Source organism: Abramis brama (genome assembly GCF_963993115.1).
Source record: "Abramis brama genome assembly, chromosome: 4".
NCBI classification, from domain to species: Eukaryota; Metazoa; Chordata; class Actinopteri; order Cypriniformes; family Leuciscidae; genus Abramis; species Abramis brama.
Genome location: NC_139966.1, coordinates 7,060,632 through 7,071,235, shown reverse-complemented (window position 1 = coordinate 7,071,235; position 10,604 = coordinate 7,060,632). Strand labels below are relative to the sequence as shown.

Genomic DNA, 10,604 nt, shown 5'->3' with positions numbered 1-10,604 from the left:
ACTGGTAAATCCGCTATATTTTTTTTCCCTAATATGTGCTTATGTACTGTGTGAGTCCGCGCTGCCGGCCACACCGTTTATACAGATATGTATAGACCAGCTGTGCTGCTCTATCTATCTACGAAGTGAAGTGCTTTGTACATGTGTTGGCCCGTTTCTCCGACCGGCCACCTGTTTTCAGCATTGTGTTTTTCCCCGGTCTCCCTGGGATTCATGTGCTGGATGCTCGGCGCGCACGGCGTTGACAAGGGGTTCCCGCAGCGTAAGCTATACTTACGCAATACGAGAGAACCTCTCGTAAGAGAACATACTCGGTTACCTAATGTAACCTCTGTTCTCTCTAGAAGAGGGAACGAGTATTGCGTAACCTGCTGTGACGCGCCACAAGCTTTTGCGCTTCAGACTACGAAAACCAGAATTTTAGCCCGTGAGCCCTGCTTATATACACACTGGCCACACCCATCTTGACGGTTAGAGGGGTGTGGAGGGTGCGAAGCGCCCTCATTGGATGTGACGTCACTCAGGGCTCACTGGTAGGCTTAAGCAGTTGCCGCTGAGCAGCCAATGAGCACGCTCTTACAGCCTGCCATGGTCTGCCGGCTGCCGCACTGCGTTGACAATAAATACAAAATTAAGGATAATTTTTGGCTTCAGATCTCGAAGAAAGAATACTTTCCCGCAGCATAAGCTATACTTACGCAATACTCGTTCTTCTAGAGAGAACAGAGGTTACATTAGGTAACCGAGTACGTTTTACGTACACTCTTAATATTACATTTCTTAAAGACACTCTGTTTAAAGGTTTTAGAGACCTATTGCACAGAAACTGCACAAAAAATATAATATTACATAACATTAAATAGAGTTAACTGTCTGTGATACAACAAATTACCGTACAGAACTTACCAGAGCTGTTGATGTTTGTAGAAAACGACGATACTATTGGCCTCTGGCCCAGTATGTGATCCATTTTACTGAAAAATTTAAACTTTGTCCTCTTTTTCCCCCCAGAACCACTACGTGAAAGGTCACGCTTTTCTGCCAGGTAAAGGCGGGCATACACTGTGCGATTTCTGTGCGATTTCGGCAAGGTACCAACTCACACTGTACGAGTACATCGCATGCGATGTAAAGCCAAAGCTCACGATTTATGTGCTCACACTCTACGGTCCGATCGTCGAGCCGCGACTTGTCCGCTCACACTATACGTGGGAAATCATCACGATCCCTCAGAACCCGGATGTTTTTTGACTGTTTCAGAAGAAACATGCTTTCCCGGGAGAAACGCGCTGCCTTGGTGATATGCGCAATTCTGTGTGCAGAAACGTCCAAAAAAAAAAGACGTCGTCGTATCTGGACGCGCAGGTGGCTCGGAAGACGTGGCACATATGGTTTATCCATTTTGCAACGCGAACTGGAGGTAAGCAGGCGTTTTCTTCTTTTCTTTTCCTTTCGTTAAAACATCTGTTTATCTATTATTGCTCATGCACCTGAACATCTTCAAGTGGAATGTAATCCATACACAGTCCGTAAATCTACAGTTGTCTTCCCAGTTTAGAGCACAAAACAGTGATATACCTACCGCTGAACAAGTAGTGTTTCAGTCAAGTGGCTCAAATAATAGGCTTTATTATGCTGCCAACACCTGATGTACTGCCTAGATCATCACTTACAGTATATTTCTATATGAAAATGAATTATATGTTTATGTCTCCAAATCCTGTTTCAGTTTGAACCATATTTCACTAATTATTATTTCTGCTTATGATGTCAGTGTGCCATTTCTTGACTAGTTATCATGTTATGTAATGTATTAATGTAGGTGGATGATATGAAGGGCTTTCGAGACCTTCTAAGGGTTTCTGTGGAGGACTTCAATTTCCTCTTGGAGAAGGTGGCTCCACACATCACAAAGAAGGACACCCACCTAAGAAAGGCCATTAGCCCCAAGGACAGGCTTTCTGTCACACTACGGTTTTTGGCAACAGGTGAGTGTGCACACAAATCTAATCACATTTTAAGACCCCCTTTCTCTGTATACCTCTCCATTCAACTAGGAATGATGATGTTATGCATCTTCCATACTCACCTATCTATCTATCTATCTATCTATCTATCTAAGGTGAAACCTTCAACTCGTTAAGTTTTCAGTATCGAATTGGAAGCACAACACTGAGCAGGATTGTTATGGAGACCTGTGCAGCCCTAACTTCTGTACTACGTGACGAATACTTAAAGGTAAATGACTGTAATGGTCATATGTATAATTGTACTCCTTTTGTATGGAATAATCACATTACCCATGTCCACTCTGTAAACAAAGTATTAAGAATTATGCTTTTTTTTATTGCACATCTTTTAAATGTAACACTTTGACTATAAGTTTTTGTTAACATTAGTTATGTGAGTAAATGTGAGTAAAAAGGACATTCCACAATTATGTGGCTGTCTGAATCCTTGATGTTCTATTTATTCTGCCTTCAGCCTTGACATAATTGTTCATAAGCATTGGTTATTTGTTATACCCATATTTTATGGTGGTTGAAAAAAAAACATTTTGGTCAATTCGAACACGAAAATGAAACCATTTTGAGCTGTATGGCGATCCTAATGATTGAATAAAAATAGCGATTATTCAACTTCATTTGGTTAATTACCATGTGTCCATCTCACTTGTTTCACAGACACCAACAACTGAGTCAGAGTGGAAGGCCATTTCCAAAGATTTTGCTGACAAGTGGAACTTTCCACACTGCTTAGGGGCTGTGGATGGCAAACACATCTTCATTCAACCCCCTGCCAAGACTGGAAGCATGTTTTACAACTACAAGTCCAGGTTTTCCATCATACTTATGGCAGTAGTTGACGCCCAATACAGGTTTGTGTATGCAAGTGCAGGAACCCAGGGCAGAGTGTCTGATGCTGGTGTGTTTGCCCAGTCGGACCTGAGAGTTGCTATGGACGCTGGCCTACTGCATGTCCCCCCTGATGATACCCTTCCCAACACTGATGTCATGATGCCCTACATGTTCATCGGTGACGAGGCCTACCCGCTGAAAACGGATCTCATGAAGCCCTATCCTTTTCGAAACCTGACCAAAAATCAAAGGATTTACAATTACCGTCATTCCAGAGCACGCCGTGTTGTTGAAAACGCCTTTGGAATTTTGGCAAATCGCTTCAGAGTTTTTAGAACAACTATTTGCCTGAATCCAGACAAAGTTGTGACCATTCTCTTTGCATGTCTTTGCCTGCACAACTTTCTACGCAACCAGAGATCTGATGCCTATGTGCCACCTGCCTATGTGGATTATGAGGATGCCAACCATCAGCTTATTGAAGGGGCATGGAGGAGAGAGGGAGCGCTACAGTCTGCATCAACTGGAAGAGCAAGAAATCCCTCTGTGGAAGCCAAGAAGCAACGAGACACACTTTGCCAATACTTTGTTTCACCTGCAGGGAGTGTTTCGTGGCAAGAGGATATGGTTTAGTAATTGTATTGGTTATTAAAATATATCATTTCTTTGCAGTAATAAAATTGTATAACCAAGTTGGATGGTGGACATGCTTTTTGAAATAAATAAAATACATATTTCCTTTTAAATTACTCTTTTAATAGTCTTCAGAACATATTTTTTACTGCACAGATAAAAACAGATTTTAGTCAAATGACTAATTCCCTGAATTCAAAAACAAACAATTGAATTAAAAAATATTTATTCAAAAATATTATTTCATTTTTTTTTAAAACAAATGTTTTTTTAAGGCACATGTGCATAACAACCCTTTAACCTTTACTATCACATTAGAGGTAGATTACAAAGAACATAAAGTGCTAATTTCAGTAGTCAAGGTAAACTCAGATTACACAGACAGGTTTTGCACATGCATTCAAACACAACTGTGCTTTGTTGTTTGTGTACCTCCAAATAAAGCAAACAAATATGTAAACAAATGTTTTGGTGAAGGTGCAATAGCAAATAACATTGCAACCCCTTACAGAGGTAGATTAAATTTTTTGTGTAAAACTAATTAAGCATCCTTATAAAAGAGAGTGGTGGAGGCAGACTTTGTGACTGGGCCTGGTGGTCCAGTTCACTTTGAGGGCTCTGCTGGGCCTGGTATACCTGATATTGCACTGGCACAGATGTGAGAGGCCTTGTCTGAGATGAAGGTGCCCCCACAAATGGTGGTTGGTACTGACTTGCTTGCTCTGACTCTTGAGCATCATACAACATATTCATGATATTTCTCCTAAGTCTTAGCTGCAGTGCTTTATCTTTAACATTTCTAAGCTCATTTGCTACTTGTTGGCCAAACATCTCCAGACAGTCATTATTTGTCGCAGACAGTGTTGAATGCACCTGTTTTAACAATGTGAGTTTTGCCATCTCAATATTACTGTCCGATGGCTTTGCCTTGGTTCTACTCAGCCGAGGCCTTTTAGCAGTGTCACCACGCACAGACTCTGACGTTTCCCCTTCCAATGCTGGGCTGCTTGGAGGCTGGCTGCAAGAAGCAGAAGATGACATTTCAGACCATTGGTCATTATCAATGGTGCACATGTCAAGCATGTGATCTTCTACTTGGCTGTCCTCTGTTGGTCCAACGTCTTCTGAGTCAGAGTCAAGCTATAAACAGCACAGAAAAAGAGAAAAGCTTATAAGTTAAGACTTTGTCAATTTTGTGTAGGTAATTAACTTTCACTATTACATTTATTTATTTAGCTGACACATTCGTCAAAATAAACTTACAGTGAACTTAACAGAATGAAGGATAACCATCAAGTTACAATGTAATACAGGTGAAACTCGAAAAATTAGAATATCGTGCAAAAGTTCATTTATTTCAGTAATTCAACTTAAAGGGTGAAACTAATATATAGACTCATTACATGCAAAGTGAGATAGTTCAAGCCTTTATTTGTTATAATTTTCATGATTATGGCTTTCAGCTTATGTAAACCCCAAATTCTAAATCTCAGAAAAATAGAATATTGCATGAAATCAGTAATAAAAAAAAAATTTAAAATACAGAAATGTCAGCCCTCTGAAATCATGCAGTACTTGGTTTGGGCCCCTTTTGCATGAATTACTGCCTCAATGCGGCGTTCCATGCATGCTATCAGCCTTTGGCACTACTGAGGTGTTATGGAAGACCAGGATGCTTCAATAGCAATCTTCAGCTCTTCTGCATTGTTCGGTCTCATGTCTGTCATCTTTCTCTTGGCAATGCCCCATAGATTCTCTATAGGGTTATGGTCAGGTGGGTTTGCTGGCCAATCAAGCACAGTAATCCCATGGTCATAGAACCAGGTTTTGGTTCTTTTGGCAGTGTGGGCAGGTCCCAAGTCCTGCAGGAAAATGTAAAATCTCCATAAAGCTTGTCTGCTGAAAGAAGCATGAAGTGCTCTAAAATGTCCTGGTAGACGGCTGCGTTGACTCAGGATTTAATAAAGTACAGTGGACCAAAGTCCTCTTTTCTGATGAGAGCAAATTTTGAATCTCATTTGGAAACCAAGCTCCCTGAGTCTGGAGAGGCACACAATCCAAGATGCTTGAAGTCCAGTGTGAAGTTTCCACAGTCTGTGTTGGTTTGGGGAGCCATGTCATCAGCTGGTGTTGGTCCACTGTGCTTTATTAAGTTCAGAGTCAACGCAGCCGTCTACCAGGACATTTTAGAGCACTTCATGCTTCCTTCAGCAGACAAGCTTTATGGATATGCTGACAACATTTTCCAGCAGGATTTGGTATCTGCCCACACTGCCAAAAGAACCAAAACCTGGTTCTATGACCATGGGATTTCTGTGCTTGATTGGCCAGCAAACTCACCTGACCTGAATCAAGAGAAAGATGAGAGACATGAGACCGAACAATGCAGAAGAGCTGAGGATCGCTATTGAAGCATCCTAGTCTTCCATAACACCTCAGTAGTGCCAAAGGCTGATAGCATGTATGCCACGCCGCATTGAGGCAGTAATTCATGCAAAAGGGGCCCGAACCAAGTACTGAGTACATATGCATGATTTCAGAGGGCTGACATTTCTGTATTTTATTTTTATTTTATTTTATTGATTTCATGTAATATTCTAATTTTCTGAGATTTTGAATTTGGGGTTTTCATAAGCTGTAAGCCATAATCATCAAAATTATAACAAATAAAGGCTTGAACTATCTCACTTTGCATAATGAGTCTATACAATATATTAGTTTCACCTTTTAAGTTGAATTACAGAAATAAATGAACTTTTGCATGCTATTCGAATTTTTCGAGTTTCACCTGTATGCTCCCTCAGTCTAAGAATACATACTACCTTTGCATGCAATACAAAATCAGAGGATGACAGTGCAGTGCAATTTAAGGCAATGGATGAAGTAGAGACAAGACAACTTATAGGTTTGCAGACATTTCATATCACTTACTCTCAGAGTTGATTCGGTGGGTCTGTGTATCACATGGGCCTTTAAAAAGTCCAGATGTCTGAGGATCCAGTTTTGCTTGGGTGTAAGGGGTTTCTGTCCACTGCCACTGGGTTTAGGCTTTATAAGTTTGCCATATTGGGTTCTTAGCGATGCTATTCTTGTTTTTACCTCATTCACTGCAAAAAAAACAACAACAACTACACCAACATTTTCCTCTTTGTTATTACTGCATCCTCCTATTATAACAGTATTTCTATCATCTCTCTCTCACTCACACACACACACACACACACACACAAAATGAAATGTTTTAACTAATCACCTTGTAATGAATATATTCTGGGGATATTTAATCTGATTTTATCAATCAATAAATTCCACTAGAAACAAACCTTGTTGTATTATTTTAATTTAATACTGTGAAGCTGCTTTGATACAATCTGTATTGTGAAAAGCGCTATACAAATATACTTGACTTGACTTGAATATAGATAATGTTTTTACTTATTAGAAATAAGAGCAAATTAAACACATTTGAAGATATAACAATAGGACAAATACAATAGAAGAAAGATACAAATTACATAAGCAGTGCTTTAAGTTTTTTAGGTCGGATATGTTCTCTCCCAGCTATTTACTTGGACCTAATTGACTGACTAGTTTATATAGCCTATTTTAACTAAATATGAATAATTTAGTCCCACACAGAATGTAACGTTAACTCAAACTTGAGACAGACCGAGAGCGAGAGGACCATCTCGCTCTTTCTAGTTTAAATTCAAGCTGCTTTATTAGTATGACATTTGGAATATAGTACTGACAATGCATTTTTAGTATATAACTTAGGCCTAAATTCGGAATAGAATTTCTCTCTCTCTCTCTCTTTCACACACACACACACACACACACACACACACACACACACACGTTAACGGGACAAGCGAACCAAAATACATTAACTTACCAGGCAGCTGCAGCTCAGCAGCTATATCCTCCCAACTTTTCTCCCTGGCATTCCTGTCGTGGTAAGTTGACGATGACACGTCGAAAAGGCTGGCATGTTGCTGCCATAACTCCACAAGTTTTGCCTCCATCACTTCAGTCCACACTACACGCCGTGTCGCCATGGTTTCGTTTCTGCTTTTGCGCAAGCGCAGTGAGGGGAAACACGGCAAATCGGTTCGTAGCTCTGCTTCAACAGTGCGATACCTCACGAGAGGCGACCAAAATTTCTGACATGTCAGAAATCCATCCGACCATCCGATTGCCAGTCGGGAGAGGTTAATCGCCTCTCGTTTCTCCCTGTACACTGCACGAACACTCCACGACAAACGACGCACGATAAAGATGAAAATCGTCCCGACCCGAAAAAGAGTCGCACGAGTCAGAATTCGGCTCAAAATCGGACGAAAATCGCACAGTGTATGCCCGCCTTAACGCTGTTTCAGTACCTTCCATTTGCTGCGAAGAATATGCCATGGCTTAGTGTAGCCATTAATAGCCATTTTTCGTTGCAACTCCTGAAATGTTGTAGCATTCCTTTGCCGTTTTCCATCAAAAATACATGTAATATCATTTTCTTCAATTAAATGGAGAAAATATCGAGTCTCGTCATCTGTCCATGAGTACCGCTCCGAGTCCGCCATGGTTTTTGTTGTGACGACTGCACCTTGCACGTGATGAAAATCATGTGACACCACATTTATTTGCGTTAATGCCCTTTTTATCGACAAAAAGTGTTTCCAAACTAGTTTTTCGCGTCATTTAAAGTATCGACATAGAATGTATGCGCTAAAGTTAAACGGAAAAGGATTGTGTCGACATTTGCAAAAAAATATCGATAATTGCCATTTCCATCAGCTATATCGGTAAACATTTTGATGCGCTAAACCTTTTTTCGCAAAAAAACACTTGGATGGAAACCTGGCTATTGACGGTCTCTGTGTTTAGCGCGAAAGCTCACGTGATTGCTGCCGGCTCGGGATAAAATTCGTGCAGGACAGTCGTGCTGTGTACCAGCTGCTTTGACGCGATTATCAGTTAAACTGACTCGCAACGTGTGCAATATCTCACGACCCTCCCGAGTGTCCGAACTCGCACCGTGTACGCCCGCCTTTAGCTGATTTCTGCAAAAGAAATTCTCCTCTCGATTATCATTTTGTATATAGGAGAGTTTCACAGTTGAGGGAAGATGTTGCAAACGCAGCGGATAATTGTGGCTGTACAATAAATGGAAGGATTTGGGTTACGTTTGATGAGGCACAGAGTGTCATTTAACGACTGAGTCCCTCGGACTGTAGCAGCCGTCACGCTATTGCAGTTCCAAGCATCCCAGGTGAAAAAAAAGTTAACTAAAATACATTTTATTTAAGTGCACTTAGTACACTTAATTAGTAGCCTACACTTCCATAATGTATTTAAAGTGCTCTATTTTCGCGCACTTATTTTGTACTTAATATACTAAAAGCTTAGTACTTCTTAAGATAAACTTAAGATCATCTTAGTGTACTCAACTGTGCTATTTTGAGACACACTGAAGATGAACTAAAGTGTATTTTTAATATACTATTTCAGTTTTTAAAAAAAATTATTTTGTTACCACTTTTAGTAAAACTGAAACTATCTTTAATGCGTTTTAAATACAATAATAAATTATTTAAAATATAATAATAATATATAATAAATATATACAAATTATATTTATAATGTATTCTTAGGTTAAAAAAAGTGCACTAAAATACATTTTATTAAAGTACACTTCCATAATGTACTTAAAGTGCTCCATTTTCGCACACTAATTTTGTACTTAATATACTAAAAGTTTTTCTTTAGTACTTCTTAAGATAAACTTAAGATCTTAGTGTACTCAACTGTGCTATTTTTAGACACACTGAAGATGAACTAAAATATATGTATTACCAATGTACCTTTAGTGCATTTGTTAGAAATATATTAAAAGTATGCTTGTGTTTAGCATATTTCTTAAAAGTATAATTAAGCATATATTTATTACCAATGTACTTGTAGTATACTTTTTAGAAATATATTAAAAGTATGCTTGTGTTTAGAATATTTATTTAAAATATTATTAAGCATATTACCAATGTACTTCTAGTATATTTTTAAGAAATATATTAAAATGCAATTCAATGCATTTTTAATGCACTTCAAATAAGCATGTTGGTAATACAAATGTATTATAAAGATACTATTTGTATTTCAAGTATATTTTTAATACATTTAATACTACGTCTTTTTCACCTGGATTCTTGAACAACACCAGTTGTTGGATGTACCAGCAGAAGAGACGGCAAGATGTATCGGTGTGTCGCTAAGCACAGTCCGACGAAAACTTGCACATGCTGGCTTAAGGTATGTAAAAGAAAATGTTGTATCAATGTTTCCAGAAAGAATATGCCTGCTCGCATTTAAAGAGCCCGTTCCACTGACTGCACCAGAGCAATGTTTTTGGTTCTTCTTTCCGCTTTCATCAGCGTTTTTGCGTCGTACGAGCTCACAATCCAGAGGAGGCGTCGGTCTATGGGATTAATATCCTGCCATGATTCAAAACAGAAAATAAAGTTCTGAAAGGTTGAAACTAAGTGTTCGAAAACTCAAAATCTTACAAAAAAAAGTTTTGCAAGATCGAAAAATAAGATTTGCAAGCTTGCATAATGTAAAAAAAAATACAAATATCTCTGCAAACATTATGTTGTTTTTGATATTTCCTTCTTCAGAACTACAAAAAAAAATTACGATGTTGCGCAAACAATTTTTCAGAGTTTCAAATTTGTCAGTGTTCACCCACTGTATTAGTTTGTTTTCCAGGTTTGAAACCTTGTAAATGGTGATCTGAAAACTGGTGTGCGAATGTGTGAAAAAAAGTTTTGAAACTCTGAAAGCAGAGTTTTGCAGGCTTGCAAAGTTGTAAAAAAATTAAATCTCTGCAAACATAATTTTGTTTTTGAGTTTTCCTTCTTCAGAAGTGCAACACTCTTTTTTACGGTGTTGTGCAATAATTTTTTCAGAGTTTCGAATTTGTCACTGTTCTCCCAGTGTATAGTTTGTTTTCCAGATTTGAAACCTTGTAAATGGTGATCTGAAAACTGGTGTGCGAATAGGTGAAAAAAAGTTTTGAAACTCTGAAAACTGAGGACTGAAAGGGCGAAACTTATTACATTA

The 10,604-nt window shown here is 38.8% G+C and overlaps 1 protein-coding gene across 2 annotated transcripts; it reads left to right on the top strand.

The window, feature by feature from the left end:
* The first annotated feature begins 195 nt into the window (after positions 1-195).
* LOC311081611 lies at positions 196-3,555 on the top strand. Of its 2 annotated transcripts, XM_084112178.1 has the most exons (4): positions 196-1,420; positions 1,823-1,988; positions 2,123-2,238; positions 2,685-3,555. In XM_084112178.1, exons 1-4 carry the CDS (start codon positions 1,151-1,153, stop codon positions 3,489-3,491), a joined length of 1,359 nt encoding a protein of 452 aa, XP_083968304.1. In that variant the 5' UTR covers positions 196-1,150; the 3' UTR covers positions 3,492-3,555. The 2 variants fall into 2 exon arrangements, with proteins under 2 accessions (XP_083968304.1, XP_083968305.1); XM_084112179.1 differs by having other exon boundaries at positions 196-1,988.
* Positions 3,556-10,604: the final 7,049 nt, after the last annotated feature.